Below are 17327 nucleotides of genomic sequence, written 5' to 3'. Positions count from 1 at the left end.
TTTAACACCATAGTTTGCAAATTTGTTCCTAATAGAGTTGTTTTGGGCATTCAATGTCCAGCACCAATTCCACCACCAGTATGACCTTCCTTCCACCATTGTCACCGGTTTCCCACTCCATCCCCAAGCCGGAACCTTTAGCAAGCACAAAATAATTTACTTTATATTGCTTTATTACGGGGCTGGAGTGATAGCACAGCGGGTAGGGCGTTTGCCTTGCACACGGCTGACCCGTGTTTAATTCCTTCATCCCTCTTGGAGAGACTGGCAAGCTACCGAGAGTATCCCACCCACACGGCAGAGCCTGGCAAGCTACCCATGGCATATTCAATATGCCAAAAACAATAACAAGTCTCACAATGGAAATGTTACTGGTGCCTGCTCAAGCAAATTGATGAACAATGGGACAACAGTGCTACAGTGCTACAGTGCTTTATTAGAACAAAATGGTAAATGGAATATATAATAAAAGAGTTCAGTAAAGGAACTGTCCTATCTCACAATGGTGGCATTAAGGTCGTCGTCCGAGGGTTTGCTAAGCCGCTTGTTGCTAGCTGGGCCTCTTCTGCATCGTTGTTTTTGCTTCTTGAGCTTCATGGGCACCTGTGCTACTTTCCCATCTAGTTCACTGTGTTGTGCTGGGCTGACAGTGGAATCTGGAGGTGTCATGTGGCCGCGTATGTGGCCGTGTGAACTAAGAGCTACAAAACTGAGATGACTCTTTGGCTTGGATCCTCTTGAGGTTAGTCATGAAGCTGTGAAGCTGGACTGTTTATATGCCAGAGGCCGTGGGGAGTGGGTGAGGCTGCTGAGGCTTGCAGAGGCGCAAGGGCCCCGGGGGGAGGCCGCCTGCTCCCACTCGGAGAAGGCCCTGGAATTTTCAGCCTGGAGACCCGTGTAGCTGGGATTTTCATGGGCTTGGAATCTCTTCTGGAGTTAGTCACGAGCTGTAAAGCTGGGTTGTTCATATGGCATGTTCTGTTTTAAAACCAATTTCCAAACCCCACAATTCAGTAGTTCAAGTTCAGAGTGAGTATCCCTGGGCTAAGATCAGATGAGCCCTCGTGTTCCCCGGGGAAGTTCTAGGGCGACTGTCTCCCTTTGTGTTTCCCAGTTGGGTGGCCATCAATGTTCCTTGGCCTGTGGCCTGCAACCAGCAAGAGTGTCCCTCCTGCCGGTCACACAGTGACATTGGGGTCAGAACCTGGACAGCTTCGGGGCGGGGTGCATCGTCCGTCTACTGCAGTGTCTGTGCTGTTCTTTCCTCATCTCCTCTCTGTTCTTTCTCAGTTTTCTCTCTCCTGTCTGTTGCAACACTGGGGGTTAATCTGTGGAGTTGAACTGAAACTGGCATTTTTTTCCTCCTGAAGGTCAGAGGCCTGGGGCTGACAGGTTGGTTCTTCCTATCCCAATAGTAAAATCCTACAGGATTCTTCCTCCTCTCTCTCACCTGTCCTTCCTCCCTCCTTCCTTTCCTTCTTACCTTCCCATTTAGTTCACTATTAAATAAATCTCGTTGACTATTTGTCTTCCAGGGAGTTCCTGAGTTTTGAGCTGCAGAGATCAGTGGAGGAGAGAGCTAGACATTTATTAACACTGTATGTTAAGTACAGTACACAGAACTTATTATTACTCACCCTATGTTCACATGGCAGAGCCTGGCAAGCTCCCCGTGCCATATTCAGTATGCCAAAAACAGTAACAAGTCTCACAATAGAGACATTACTGGTCCCTGCTCGAGCAAATCGATGAACAACGGGAGAACAGTGCTACAGTGCTACCCTATGTTAAGTACTGTAACTCATTGACACTGAATGTCAAGTATGGTCCATAGATAGAATTTATCACTGTGTGTCAAGCACGCTACATACAACTTAGCACCATTTTTCAAGTACAGCACCCAGAACTGACTAGCATGTTTGTCAAATACTGAATTCACTGGCACTGTGTGTTAAATCCAGCACATAGAAATGACAAGGGAGGGCTGGAGCGATAGCACAGAGGAGAGGGCATTTGCCTTGCCCATGGCTGACCTGTGTTTGATCCCCAGCATCCCATATGGTCCCCCGAACACTGCCAGGAGTAATTCCTGAGTGCAGAGCCAGGAGTAACCCCTGTGCATTGCCATATTGTGACCCCAAAAACAATAAGTAAATAAATAAATAAATAAATAAATAAATAAATAAATAAAATGACTAGGGAACATGAAGGCATTGAACACAGACACTTAAGCTTAAGAGGGGATGAAGGTAGGCTCAGGAAAAGCTTTATAGAGCATGTAGTGCTTGAGGACTTCCTGAGGAAAAAGGAGAGAAGGAGATAGAGAAAGAGAGAAGGGGGCGGTGGGAGGTGTGTTCTTTTAGGAAGAGGCAACGCAGCGAGCAATCAGAAGTCAGTGTGAGACAGAGGTTAGGAGCTACACCTAATTAACTTTTCCTTAAGCAGAATTTGAGGCAAGGAGTAACGACAGACCTAGAAAACATATGGGCCTCGTGTAATTGAAGAGCCTCAGATTTTATTCAGTCAGGTGATGAAAACGTGTGGCAGGACCACAGCGAGCTGCTTTGGATGATGGCATGGGGGCAGCCTGGCAAGGAGGCCAGGGAAGAAACACTGGGCCAGGGAAATGGCCCCGAGGGCTGGAGTGGTGACCCAGGTTCAATCCTGCACCATGTGTTCCCTGAGCACCTTTGGCAGTAACCCCCGGCTTAGGGAATAGCCCCCTAAGACTGTTGGATAGGGCCCCCCAAGACACCCTTCTCCCCTCAAAGCAAAGCTTATAAAGCAAAATTCTGGGGTGATTGTTGGGGAGTGAAAAAAAGCATAGTCGGGGGCTGGAGCGATAGCACAGCGGGGAGGGCGTTTGCGGTCGACCCGGGTTCGATTCCCAGCATTCCATATGGTCCCCTGAGCACCGCCAGGAGTAATTCCTGAGTGCAGAGCCAGGAATAACCCCTGTGCATCCCAGGTGTGACCCAAAAAAAAGCAAAAAAAAAAAAAAAAAGCATAGTCGGGGGTGATTTCTGGGTTTCTGATTTGAATGACTGATCTTGTGACGTCACCAATTATGTTAGAGAACCCCGGTTAGTCGGGGGTGCTGGTTAGAACAGTGGTTAGAGCACCGGGTAGGGGCCAGAGGAATAAGACAGCAGGCAGGGCGCTTGCCTTGCACACGGCAAGCCCGGTGCCATCCTCGCAGTCTGTGTAGTTCCCCGTGCAGTGTCAGGAATAATCCCCGAGCGCAGGGCCAGAAGGAACCCCTGAGCACTGCGGGGTTGCCCCCCGCCGAAAAGGAGCAAAGAAAAGAGAAAGGGAAATTGCTCGAAGAGTCGTTGCAGGAAAGCTCTCCTGAGAGGGGCTCTGACACGAGCACAGAGAAGCGGGCTTTTCCCACCCGTGCCCAAAGAGAAGAGGGCAGACGGGGATAACTAGAAAGCCGCGTGGAAGGCTAGAGAGATCGTGTGGAGGGAGGTCGAGGCACTGTCCTGCGCTCAGTCAGCCCTGGTCTAACCCAGGTGCCACATTCGGTTCCCTGACTGTGACCAGTGAACTTGAGCACCGCTGAGCAGCACCGAGTGTGGCCCGGAAACCAAAAAAGGGAAAGTGAAAAGAAAGGAGAAGAAATGAAAAGGAAAGGAAGAAAGAAGAAAAGAAACAGGAAGGAAAGGGAAGGGAAGGAGGAGAAAGGGGAGGGAAGAAGAGAGGGAAAAAAAACTGGAACTAGTTGTTTATAATATTTATAATATTATTTATAATATATTACAATATAATATATAATACATTATTAATAATATAAGTTTATAAATATATAAGGGAAGAAGACAGAACAATTGGAACTAGTTTATATATTTATACTATTATTTATAACATAATATTATTTATAATATAATTTATATAACTATTATTTGTAATATACTATTACTCATAATATACTGAAGGCATGATTTGTAGTTAAGATGGAAAAAGAGGCCCGGCATCTCGAGAGACCCACATTCACACCCCAGGCCCTTTGCCTGCTCGTTAATGATCCTCGATAATCAACCTGCCAGGTAAGGTTGATTTTCAAGCTGAGAGGGCCCTAGGACCTTTTTTGGAACTGGAAGCACCTTCCCTTCCCTTTCACCTGCGTTCCAGCAGCCCCCAGACTGAACTTTTACCATCTTCCCAGGCCCAGACCCAGACCCCAGACCCTCTGACTGCTCATCTGTTCTCCAGTCCACCCTCTGTCCCACGGAGACCCCCTCACCAGGTGCTGCTGGTGGTGGTAAGAAATCAGGGACCCTTATGTAGCAGCCAGAGAAGAGGCAGGGTGAGGATGGCATGGAAAGGCACATGGTAACTCGCAGTGGGCCTCACACATCACAAGCCAAAACCAACAAAAAAATCACTAGGAGAGGACTGGCAGGGAAGGAAAGGAGCAGAACTCGGCACAGTCCCTCAGAGAGCTCCAGGGTAGAGCCAGGAGTAATCCAGGAATACTACGGGGTGTGCCCCGTCCCCCCACCCACCCCCCCAAAAAAAAACAAAGGAGCACTACTCACAGCAGAGCCCAGAAGTCCATATGGGCTGCCAGAGATGAAACCTGGATGGACGGCATGCATTGCAAGTACCCTACCTGCTGTGTAAGCCTCTGGCCCGTAATAAACTTTTTGTACCTGGACAAAGTAGCACTGGAGCACTGTCTTCCCATTGTTCATCGATTTGCTCGAGCGGGCACCAGTAACGTCTCCATTCTGAAACTTGTTGTTACTGTTTTTGGCATATCGAATATGCCACGGGGAGCTTGCCAGGCTCTGCCGAGCGGGCGGGATCCTCTCGGTAGCTTGCCGGGCTCTCCGAGAGGGACAGAGGGATCGAACCCGGGTCGGCTGCATGCAAGGCAAATGCCCTACCCGCTGTGCTGTCGCTCCAGCCCTTCTAAAGATATATATTTAAATGAAAAAGCCCTATTGGAGGGTGGGGTGGCAGGGAGAAGTCTAACATTTTTCCTCTCTTCAAATATATTCATTCAACCTCTGTATGTCACAAACCCAGAAAGTTTCTTGTGAGTCGTGAGACAGAACCTGGACAAAGGAAAAATGAAAAAGAGAAGCAGAGTGGGATGAAGACAGTTGAAAACGAGGATCAAAGAGGAGCCCGATGGCTCGCTCCGGGGGAGAGAGTCGGAGTATGATGTTGTTGTGGGTTCGGTCCCTGGCGCCTCTCCGCAGCCCGGGAGCACTGCCGTGTGGGGTCTCTGGCCCTGCAGCAGCCCGCCTCCTCCAGCGCCTGACGGCCAGGTGTGCAAGGGCCCCGCCGTGTGCAAGCCCCTCCCCCCCAGTCACCACCACAAAAGTGGACGGAAAGGGGGAAAATTCAAATAAAGGAAGCAAGTGAATAAGTAAGAAAATAAGGAACTCAGGGGGGAAACTTAGCGACTCCACCCAGAGCAATAAAATAGTGAAGAGCACTTGCCTTGCATGTGGCTGACTCGGGTTCAAGCCCCAGGCCCCCGGTGCCCCGCCAGGAGAGGTCCCTGAGCACAGAGCCAGCAGTGAGCCCTGAGCAGCACCAGATGTGATATGACGCCCCCCACCCCCACCAAAAAAAAGAAAAACCAAAGAAAAGAAAACTTAAAGACTAGGGGCTGGAGTGATAGCACAGCGGGTAGGGCGTTCGCCTTGCACGTGGCCGACCCGGGTTCGATTCCCAGCATCCCATATGGTCCCCCAAGCACCGCCAGGGGTGATTCCTGAGTGCAGAGCCAGGAGTAACCCCTGTGCAGAGCCAGGTGTGACCCAAAAAAAAAAAAAAGAAAACGTAAAGATTAATGATATCCCAAGAATTGGAGCAAAGTATAGATAATGACAGTGCTAAGAACAAACAGATAACAGGAAAGATAAGATGTGCCAGGGAAAAATACCTCCTTTGAGCAGAGAAACTCAGCAGAAAAGATAGAGACAGAATAGAACTGACCCGGAACCAGTGCGTTGGACTTAAGCCCAAGGATGAAATGCGTTCATCTCCAGAGGCTTGGTCTCACGGCAGCCTTCTGTGTTTACTTCGGCCAAACCGTCAGCTTTTCTTCTGGCGCTGAAGCTGTCTGTGGCACTGGTTTCACAGCGGAGGCAGGCGAACACCTCGACAGAGTGGGTGAGAGCCTGAGAAACACCCCTCAGAGGATCCTATCCACTCAGAAAGAGGTCTAAAACAATAAGCCACCGAAGTTCATTTTCTGCTTTTCTTTCTTCCTTTCTTTTTCTTAGCGTGAAGCAGGATAGCACTGTAGCACTGTCACTGTCATCCCGTTGCTCATCGATTTGCTCGAGCGGGCACCAGTAATGTCTCCATTACTGGTTGTTATTACTGTTTTTATGAGACTTGTTATTACTTTTTTGGCATATCGAATACAAGCAAGCAAGCAAGATAGTCTTCAAAAAAAATTTTTTTAATTGAATCACAGTGATATACACAGTAATGAGGTTGTTCGTGACTGTGTTACAGCTGTATAATATTCCCAAACCCCATCCCTTCACCAGTGTACATTTCCTACCACTAATGTCCCCAGTTTCCCTCTCTTTATCTTCGCCACCCCCCCCCCCCGAAAGCAAGATAGTTTTATAGACTAAAACTTGCTCAGAAAGACATGGGGAGAGAAAAAGAGAGGAAATACAGATGCAAGAGAGAACATAGGCTTCTCAGAGGAGAAAAGCAAGCAAGCAAAGTTACATAGAGACAAACTCGGGAGATAAGTGCTCAGGGGGAAAACATGGGCTTAGAATTCATTTTTCTTGATCTAGCCAGAATTTCATTTTTCTTGATCTAGCTTCCTACTTCAGTGTCTTCGTTTTAAATCCCAAATAACCACCTTTCAGGAAAATATGCTAGCTTCAGTAGTCGGTTTTCTTGGAAAAGCGTTTTTCCTATTTTTTTTTTATTTTTTCCAATTGATGTTGTGCCAAATAGCTTTGTCCTGATTACATCTCATATAAAGCAGAAGTCTAGAAATTCTCATTTATGTATATTCGAGGCATGATGTGACTGAACTGCCGTGTGTGACTCAGACTCTGTAAATAGCTTTAATAGCCACCTTCCAGAAACTTGTAATGACAGAAGGCTGATGCACCATCATTCCGGGGAGCTGTTGTGCTGACCTCACTTGGCTTGACTTGCTGCATAAGTTGTCTTGGGCACGATTAACCCTAAAACCTACAGTTCCTTCTTCCCTGCTCAGTAGACGCAAGCGAGTCCCATGCACATGTTCCACTCTCTCTGAATCAGAATGAGAAAGCGTAACGATGAAGAATTGGCCTACAGTCTAGGATTCTGTAAGATTCGACTTCTACAGTCTAACACCCCGAATGGTGTCACTCTTGTGACACAAAATCACCATCTACCCTGGCTCTCATGTCTGGATTTTCTTTTTTGTGCTCGTGGCCCACGTGTTGAATTTTGTCTTTTTCAGAGGACACAGTGGCTCCCGGAGAATGAACCCATAGTCTCGTGCACCCGAGCTCTTGCCCTGAGCTGCCCACTCAGAGCCAGATTTTATTGCCTGCATAATGGCCTAGGACTGGAGCGGTAGCACAGCGGGTAGGGCGTTTGCCTTGCATGCAGCCGACCCGGGTTCGATTCCTCCGTCCCTCTCAGAGAACTCGGCAAGCTACCAAGAGTATCCCGCCCGCACGGCAGAGCCTGGCAAGCTCCCCGTAGCGTATTGGATATGCCAAACACAGTAACAACAAGTCTCACAGTGGAAACGTTACTGGTGCCCGCTCGAGCAAATCTATGAGCAACGGGATGACAGTGCTACAGTGCTACAGTTGGGCCACACCAGGCAGTGCTCAGGGATCACTCTTGGTAGGGTTTGGGGGAACCCTATGAGGTGCTGGAGATCGAACCTGGGTCAGCCACGTGTAAGGCAAGTGCCTCACCTGTACAGATTTGTGTGTGTGTGTGTGTGTTTTGTGTGTATGAGTTATAATTCATTTTGCAAAACCATTTGAAAGTAAGTCATAGGCATCAAAGTAAGTCATAGATGATTTACACTGGGAAGGTCTCCACATGCATCTTTTGCATGATTGTAACCATTATCACACCAAAAAAAAGTTAACTCATAATATCATCTAATATGCCACCCATATTTAAATTCATACTAGTGTTACCCGGTGTCATACTAGTGTGACAAGGTCAAGTTGGAGGGTGATTAGCAATTCTGTCCAACCATTGTCCCACCAGTATAAATATATATATATATTTTTTTTTGCGGGGGGAGCACATCTAGCAGTGCTCAGGGCTGACTCCTGACTCTGCACTCAGGGTTCTCTCCTGGTGGGCTCAGAGAACTGTAAGAGGTGCCAGGGATCAAATCCATGTCAGCCACATACAAGGCAAGTGCCCTCCACGCTGTCCTATTGCTCCGGGCCCTGTTTTGTTTCTTTTTTCTTTCTTTCTTTCTTTCTTTTTTTTTTTTGCTTTTTGGGGTCACACCCTGTGATGCACAGGAGTTACTCCTGGCTCTGCACTCAGGAATCACCCCTTGTGTGCTCAGGGGACCATATGGTATGCTGGGAATCGAACCTGGGTCAGCCACGTGCAAGACAAACGCCCTCCCGGCTGTGCTATTGCTCCAGCCCTCCCCCATTTTGTTTCTATTGAGCCTGTACCAAGGCTGCAGAGAGGGAGACAGTGTATCTCCCAACACCCTGCGACATATAAACATCTTTTCAGAAATGGTCCCAGATGAAAGCTGCCGGGGCGTGTTTCCTGAGGCGAGCAGGAAATCCCGAGGCCCGTGGACATGTGTCTCCTTGTGCCCTGCAGTTGCTTTCCTTAGGGACAGAGCTCTCAGGCCCGCTGGCCGCTGCCTCGTGGACGTCTCTGTTTATGGAGTCAAGGCTGTCTCCTCAGGCTGTGCTCTCTTATCTGACTGAGTGTTTATCCTCCATGCTCAAAGATGCTTCTTGGATCTAATTATGAGTTTGTCCAGTCGCTTGCTTGCTTGTTGGCATTTCCTAGCCTGCGATTCTTTTGAAGAACAGGGTTTGTTTGGCATGCAGTTTCCTGGCCCCGCATCCCGCCTGCTAACTCGTGCCCATGTTCACGAGGCGCAGATGCTCAGTCGGGGACGCTCTGAAGACACGTGAGCATGCTTCCTACTCGCAGAAGGGGCTGGGAGATGAAAGGACTCTGACGGGGCACCGAGGGGCAGGGGGCTACTAACGGTCTCATTGCCCCCGTAACCAGACTGCTCTGCTGCCTTCTCATGCTGTTTCCTCTCCCCGGTGCTGTCTTTGATGTCGGCGGACCCCACGGGGGGCTCTCGTGGGTCGGGCGGAGAGAGAGAAGGTCACCTTCTCCCTCTCCGCTTCCGCCCCCTGGGGTCTGCTGGGAAGACTGGGAAAGTCTGCAATGATCCCACCGGGTGGCCGTCACTGAAGCCCGCTTGGTCTGCCAGCGCTGGAGAGGGTCCCCACCCCCTGGGGGATTTCTTGGGGAGCCACAGACTGGACTCAGGCTGCTCTTTGCAGGAAAGGAGAAACCAGACCCAGGCCTTGCCCAGGGGCTTGGGGGTTCTTGTCTCTTGCTTTTTTTCTTTCTCTCCTTCCTTCCTTCCTTCCTTCCTTCCTTCCTTCCTTCCTTCCTTCCTTCCTTCCTTCCTTCCTTCCTTCCTTCCTTCCTTCCTTCCTTCCTTCCTTCCTTCCTTTCTTTCCTTCTTTCTCTCCCTTCCTTCCTTCCTTTCTTTCCTTCTTCTCTCCCTTCCTTCCTTCCTTTCTCTTTCCTTTCTTTCTTCTTCCTTTCTTCTCTTTCTTCTTCTTTCTTTCTCTTTCCTTCTTCTTCCTTTCTTTCTTTCTTTCTTTCTTCTCTTCTTCTTCTTTCTTTCTTTCTTCTTCTTTCTTTCTTTCTTTCTTTCTTCTTTCTCTCTCCTTCCTTCTTTCTTCTTTTTCTTCTTTCCTTTTTTTTTTCTTTCTTTCTTTCTTCTTTCTTCTTTCTTTCTTTCTCTTCTTCCTTCCTTCCTTCCTTCCTCCTTCTTCCTTCCCTTCCTTCCTCCTCCTTCCTTCCTCCTTCCCTTCTTCTCTTTCTTCTTCTTTCTTCTTTCTTTCTTTCTTTCTTTCTTTCTTCTTTCTTCTTCTCTTCTTTTCTTTCTTTCTTTCTTTCTTTCTTCTCCTTTCTTTCTTTCTTTCTTCATTTTCTTAGGGGTTACACTTAGCAGTGCTCCAGGCCCACTCCTGGCTCTGTGCTTAGGGACGTCCCGGAGAGGCTCAGGGAACTCTGGGATGCAGGGGATTGAACCTGGGTTGACTGCATGCCAGGCCAGCACCCTGCCCATTGTACTACCCCTCCGGTCTGGAACTGTTTTTTTTTTCTTTTACAAAGAAAGCCAGCCACTTGGTTGTCATAAAAATGACAGGAGTGCCTGTGATTGTCTGTGTCTCTTTTGAAATGATTGTGGTACACTCATCTAAAAATGACTCCATGTGTGTTGAATGAATATTTTTGTTTAAATCTTCTCACTTTTCTACATTACCTGAGTTGGAGATGAGGGAAGAAATCATGGTTATTAACGTCCATGTTTAAATTTAGTATCTAAGAACTATTGCCTTTTTTCCCCCCTTTTGCTTGCGGATTCCAGAAATTGAACCTAGGGCATCATGCATGCAAGACAGGTGCTGTACCACTGAGTAACATTCCAGGCCCCAAGGCAAGATTTTTGTTGTTGTTGTTTCTTTGTTTGGGGCCACATCCTACTGGTGCTCCTCAGAGATATTCCTGGCAGGGCTTGGAGACCACATGTACTGCTGAGGGTCAAACCTTCTTTGCCCCCCGATTAAAGTCAAGAACCTTACCAGCTGTTCTCTCTCTGATTCTGTCAAATACTCTTTTCCTTTTTTCTTTTTTTAGAAAACACAGGGGCTGTTCCAGATGGGAGAGGTTGGTTTATATGAACTTTCCTCAGATTGCCTTGGCCCGGGTTTTCTCTGAGGGCCAGCAAGAGAGTGTAGTGGTCAAGGCTCTTGCCTTGCATGCAGCTGACCCCAGTTTGATCCCCTGGCAGTTTGATCCCAGCAGGAGGGACCCCTGAAGGCAGCTCGGGGAGTAAGCCCTGGGAACCAGTAAGTGTGGGCCCCAGACAAAAGGAGAAAAAAGGAAGGAAAGGTCAGCTCTTTTGTATGCCAGGTAGCCTTGCACGTTACTTCCGGGTTTCTGTCTCCGAGTTAACATGGCTTTTCTTTTCTCTTCTGCTTTTGTCCCATTAGCAAACTGTTTGCCACCGAAAACTATTTGGCAGCGATTAACGCGTACAACTTGGCCATAAGACTGAATAACAAGACTCCACTGTTGTACCTGAATCGTGCTGCTTGTCACTTGAAGCTGAAAAACTTACACAAGGCCATTGAGGACTCGTCTAAGGTAGATTTCTCTGTCCGCCTCCTTGCTTGTGGTGTCTCCCTGTGGGATCCTCCTGGGCTAGGGAGAGGCTCAGAGAGGTGGGCCACAGTCCCGGCCCATCTGGGCCCTGTGCTGCCTTCCCAGCCCTGTGTGGCCTCAGGGTCACTGACAGTGTCACTCCAGTGTCTCTGGGCTACCCCCAGTTCAACTCTCTCCCCACCAAAACACAAGACTCACCTTTGGAGGCCTGGGAGTTTGGCTCAGTAGGCTGGAGCGATAGCACAGCGGGTAGGGCATTCGCCTTGCACGTGGTCGACCCGGGTTCGATTCCTCCGCCCCTCTCGTAGAGCCCGGCAAGCTACCGAGAGGATCCTGTCCGCAAGGCAGAGCCTGGTAAACTCCCCGTGGTGTATTCCATATGCCAAAAACAGTAACAACAAGTCTCACCATGGAGACGTTACTGGTGCCTGCTTGAGCAAATCAATGCAGACGGTGCTACAGTGACAGTGATGGAGCCTTTCATGTGGAAGGCCCTGGCTTTGATCCCTAGAGTCACAAGTCAAATCAAATGAAAATGGAAATCTACAGGGTGAGTCTCCTATTTATTGGTTTAAATGATGCCTTTATCTTTGTGTGTGTGTTTGTTTTTGTTTGGGGGCCACACCCAGTGGTGCTCAAGGCTCTGTGCTCAGGAATTACTTCTGGCAGTGCTCTGGGGACCTTCTATTTTTTCTTTTAAAGCTAAATAAATGAAAGATTTTAAGAATCATTTTTTTGGGGGGGTCACACCCGGCGATGCACAGGGGTTACTCCTGGCTCTGCACTCAGGAATTACCCCTGGCCGTGCTCAGGGGACCATATGGGATGCTGGGATTTGAACCCGGGTTGGCCACGTTCAAGGCAAACGCCCTACCCGCAGTGCTATCTCTCCAACTCCAACAATCATTTTGTTAATAAAAAAAAAAAAGAATCATTTTGTTTATTGCTACATATTGACCCAGGACTCCTACATGCAAAGCATATGCCTCGGCCCTTTCAGCTATGACCCTTTCAGAGGGAAGTTTGTCTTAAGGGGGAAATTTCATGCAAAATCTTCTTTATTTTATTATGTATAGATATTTATATTTTGTTTTGGGGCCTCACCTGGTGATGCTCGTGGGTTACTCCTGGCTCTGTGCTCAAGGAGCATCCCTGGTGGCGCTCGGGAGACCAAATGGGGATACTGGGGTTCAAGCCTGGGTTGGCCATGTGCAAGGCAAACCCCTTTCTTCTGTACTATCACTCTGGCCCACATGCAAAATATCTTATGTGTCTCTTTGAGATTGAGCATAGGGAGGAGACAGTTATATCTCTACACCTGATGTAATTAAACCACTGAAAATTCGACTGCATGTGTTTATATGTACGTACAAGTAATTGTGTGTATACATACATTTGTTTTAAGTAGCCCTATGAATATGTAACCATGTACATATGTCATATTTCATGGAACCATATGTTTTTGTGATCATATGTGTTCACGTACATATGGTGTTTCAATAAGGGAAAGTAGTTTTATTGTGAGTATCCTTTATAGGGAGAATTACTAATTTTAAGGAGACTGTAGGATTCTCCAGAGACTAAAGCAGAGAGAGAGAAATGAACATTCTCTCCCTCCATCCCCAACGACACAGCAACTGTGTGCACTACGTTGGAGTGTGGCTGACCTCAGACTGGCGTGTCCTAACAGTGTATTTATTTTATAGATAATTATTTTCATGATGAATGAACAGGATCATCCAATTTCAATATAAAAGACCATACGTACTATTTTGTCACTCCTTATAGAAAATGTATAGGTTTCAAATAATAAATCAAATCAGAACTTTGGGGACCAGGGTTTGGAACTCATATAGGAACAAAACAACTGGACAGTTGTTTTGGTTTTTTTTTTTTAACATAGATACAGATGCATGTATTTGATGAACTGCTCTGCCTGCCAAGGCAAAAACTTATGTGGAAAAGACTTGTTTTTTAAAAAAATTATTTATTTATTTTTTGGTTGGGCCACCCCAGCAGTGCTCACGGGTTACTCCTGAGTGTGCCCTCAGGAATTACTCCCGGTGATGCTTGAGGGACATTCTGGAGTGTGAGGGACTGAGCCCAGGTCAGCCCCATGCAGGGGAAGTGCCCGGCCTGCGTACTATTGCTCTGGCCCTGGGTGAGACTTGTTTTGAAGTTACCACGTATTGTTTAAGTTAGACATTTTATCTTCACTAATCATTTCTTGGGGAAGGCACTGGAATTACTGATGCCACCTGTTTCGGACAATGCTAGTGCAAGAATGAAGGCCCACCTACGACGGGGAACAGCGTTCTGCCAGCTGGAACTGTACGTTGAAGGTAAGAGAGTGATGGGGCAGGCTTCAGTGTCAGGTGATGCTTTAAAACAATGGGAATATTGGAGATAATGACTTTTTAGATCTCCATTCTTTCATACTTTTCACCTTTAATTTATTCCAAGCAATTTATCTAAATAAAATAAAACACTATTTTGAAATATGAAAATATTTCATAGAATAATTTAGTGGACTAAATACATGTTCTGCATGTGGGTGTGGGTGGCTTTGATTCCCAGCGCCATACGGGCCCCCAAACACCAGTGGGAGTAGCCCCAGGGCATTGCTGAGTGTGGCCCGAAAGCAAACAAATGAGAAATTTCATTTTGGGGGACCAGAGATAAGAGTCAAAGGCCTAAAAGGAAAGATACAGAGGGAAATAGATGGAGAAAGAGAGAGAGTGTAAGAGAGAAAGGGAGGGAGAAAGAGAAAGAGAGAGAGAGAGGGAGAGAGAGAGAGAGAGGTGGGGAATTGGAGAGTGCTGGAAGGGAAACTGGAGACATTGGTGCTGGGAAATAAATATATACTGGTGTAGGGATAGGTATTGACTCACTGTATGACTAAAACCCAATCATGAACAGCTTTGTAATGGGCTATCTCACATTGATTCAATTAAATTTTTTTTTTAAAAAAAAGAGCTCAAAGGGGTGAATCACAAGCACGTGCTTCATATGTGAGGTGACTGTGCTCAATCCTTGGCACTGAATGGTTCAGGCATCCCCAGGAGTGGCCTCTGAGCTCCACCCTATGTGGCCTCAACCCACCCCACCCCCATTAAAAAATTTTTTGTTGTTGTTGTATAAGTAAGTTAAACTGTTGGGTCAAGAACGAGTACATGCCCTAGTGGCGAAACACATGCTTTCCATGCATCAGCCCTGAGTTTGATTGTTGGAAAAATAAACAGAAATAAAATATGGTGCTGGAGAGATAGTATGGTGGGCACCACATATGGTCCCCCGAGCTCAGGGCAGATCACTGAGCATCCGTAGAGCCAAGTAAGCCCCGAGCACCACCAGGGGCAGTCCAGTTCAGCAACCCTCAAACCCAAAAGTTGCTTCTTGTTTTGAACTACGCCCTTATTATTTTTTATTGATTGATTGATTTTGTGGGGGGGCACACTTGGAGAAGCTCAGGGCTTACTCCTGACTCTGCACTCAGGAATTACTCCTGGTGGTGCTCAGGGAACCACATGGGATGTTGGGAATCGAACCTGGGTTGGCCGCATGCAAGGCAAACGCCCTACCACTATATTATCTCTCCAGCCTCACTTATTATATTTTTAATATTGTTAAGGGTATATGTTTATAAAATCTCTTGCTTAGATCATTAATGTTCTATAAATCTAGGCCTACAGGATTATGAAGCTGCACTTAAGATTGATCCGTCCAACAAAATTGTACAAAAAGATGCTGAGAACATTCGGAATATAATCCAAGGAACAGAACTAAAGTCTTACTGACACCTAGAAGGAACTCTGTGTGTACTAGGTATTTTCAGTTTTTCAAAATTAACTGAGAGTACTGGAATACGTATCTGTTTCATAAATAGTGACTATACAACATAATTTTCTTGCTGCTGTTCTAGTTCTCTAGAGGAAAACTATTATAAATCTCTACAAAATGAAATGCTTTCTTTGAATGATTTCTAAATAATCAAAATGAGAATAATTTTGTTCAGTTCTTTGCTTCATATTAACTTATTCTTATATTATTTGTTGCTTAATCACATTGTCCTTATAATCAACCGAGTATTTGCTGGTATGATAAATACTCGGATACTTACTGATTATTTTTGAACAAAGTAGAATTTTATTTTTTTTTAGAATTTTAAATAAAAGATTGTGTTTATAAAATGTTTTGCTTTTATGAAATAAAATTTTTAATCATCTGAATGGCTAACAGGCAGATATTGATGTTGTCACTTAGCTTCTAAATGCACAGAATCTGGGGGCTGGAGTGATAGCACAGCGGCTAGGGCATTTGCCTTGCACGTGGCCAACTCGGGTTCAATTCCCAGCATCCTATATGGTCCCCTGAGCACCGCCAGGAGTAATTCCTGAGTACATGAGCCAGGAGTAACCCCTGAGCATTGCCGGGTGTGACCCCAAATGCAAAAAAACAAAAACAAAAACAAAAAACAACAACAGCACATAAATGCACAGAATCTTATTTTAGTTGCAGGGTGGGGACAGGGTTGTCACACCCAGCTGTGCTCAGGGTTCACTCCTGGCAGTGCCCAGGGGATATGAGATGCCAGGATCGAATCCAAACCCGGGTTGGTCATGTGCAAGGCTAGTGCCCTCCCTCCTGCACTCTCTGTCCTGCACCAGAACCTAACCTTTGTAGTCGTGTGCGGTTCTGGGTAGCATGAGGGCTGGGAGGTAGCTTTGCATCTCTGAGATACTGGATTTGATCCCCTGGAACTGCAAAATAAATGTTATGGGCAGCATTCCCCCTAAACATGGACCGTTTTTCATCGCACTGTCTGATGAAGATTGATTTTCCCAGTAAGTCTATTTTTAATACCTTGAAGTTCCCCAAGGGGAAAAAAAAAAGTAAGCAAAAGGTGAAATGCTAATTTAGAATCTTATGCTAGTCAGGCTGGAGAGTGAGAACAGGGGGCTGAGCTCATGGTTTGCATGCAAGGGACCTTTAGAAGGGCACGTCCCTGATCACCGGTGAGCCCCACCCATTCTGCGGAAGGCCCTGACCCCTGCAGGTGGGGCCCAGCATAAACAAAACTGATGTTGGCATTGCTTCGCGCCATTCTGTGACTTCTGAGTTGGTGTTGAGAGATTATGCACAAGACGGTTTGTTGCAGCAGTCAGGGGAGTTGGCGGTGAGTTTTTCTGGAAGTAATAAAACCAAAATGTGATTTAAAGCGATTGCTTAGGGACTAGCCTGTAGCCGTCTGGAAGCAGGGAGGTTGGAACCTTTGTGGAAAGCAAATAAACACTGAGCTCTTTGGAGAGGCAGAACCGAAGCAGAACCGTCCACCCAGAGGACGGTGGAGAGCCTGAGAAAAGAGGAGGAACCGGGATAAGAATTTCTAAACTGGGCTGGAGCGATAGCACAGCAGGTAGGGCGTTTGCCTTGCACACAGCCGACACAGGTTCGATTCCCAGCATCCCATATGGTCCCCTGAACACCGTCGGGGGGCTCAGAGAGATGGTATCTTCGACCTTCCACCAGCACACCCGCAACAAGAAGTCTTTCACAGAAGCAAGGCACCACACCTGGCTGTGTTCAGGTGTTACTTTTGGTCTCGTACACGGGATTCTCTCCTGTGGTGCCAGGGATCAAACCTGGGTTAGGCACGTACAAGGCAAAGGCCTTACCTATTATATATTTACTCCAGCCCAAGGTGCTCGACTTGCATGTGGCTGACCTTGGTTCAAATTCTGGTACGACAGAGGTCCCTGAGGGTGGCAGTCAGGGGTCACTCCTGAGCAGAGAGCCACGAATAGCCTCTGAGCACCTCTGGGTGTTGCCTTAAAACCAAAACAACAACAACAACAACAACCAGTTTTGTATAGATGGAATGGATCGAGCTTGAAGAATGATCTTCAAATTGCCCCACC

General features: G+C 47.0%; 1 protein-coding gene across 2 annotated transcripts in view; it reads left to right on the top strand.

Moving 5' to 3' along the window:
- Positions 1-15579, top strand: part of DNAAF4 (dynein axonemal assembly factor 4) — a 52888-nt gene extending 37309 nt beyond the window's left edge. Inside the window, exons 7-9 of one of the 2 annotated variants that reach the window (XM_055127866.1) lie at positions 11238-11391; positions 13646-13751; positions 15094-15579. In XM_055127866.1, coding sequence (XP_054983841.1) covers positions 11238-11391; positions 13646-13751; positions 15094-15206 — 373 coding nt within the window. In that variant the 3' untranslated portion in view covers positions 15207-15579. The remainder of the gene's footprint in view (positions 1-11237; positions 11392-13645; positions 13752-15093) is intronic. The other variant, XM_004601661.2, reaches the window with a different exon arrangement.
- The last annotated feature ends 1748 nt before the right edge of the window (positions 15580-17327 follow it).

This window comes from Sorex araneus, chromosome 2, assembly GCF_027595985.1.
Source record: "Sorex araneus isolate mSorAra2 chromosome 2, mSorAra2.pri, whole genome shotgun sequence".
NCBI classification, from domain to species: Eukaryota; Metazoa; Chordata; class Mammalia; order Eulipotyphla; family Soricidae; genus Sorex; species Sorex araneus.
Note: the sequence above shows the minus strand (reverse complement) of the source record. Positions and strands in the feature narration are given on the sequence as shown.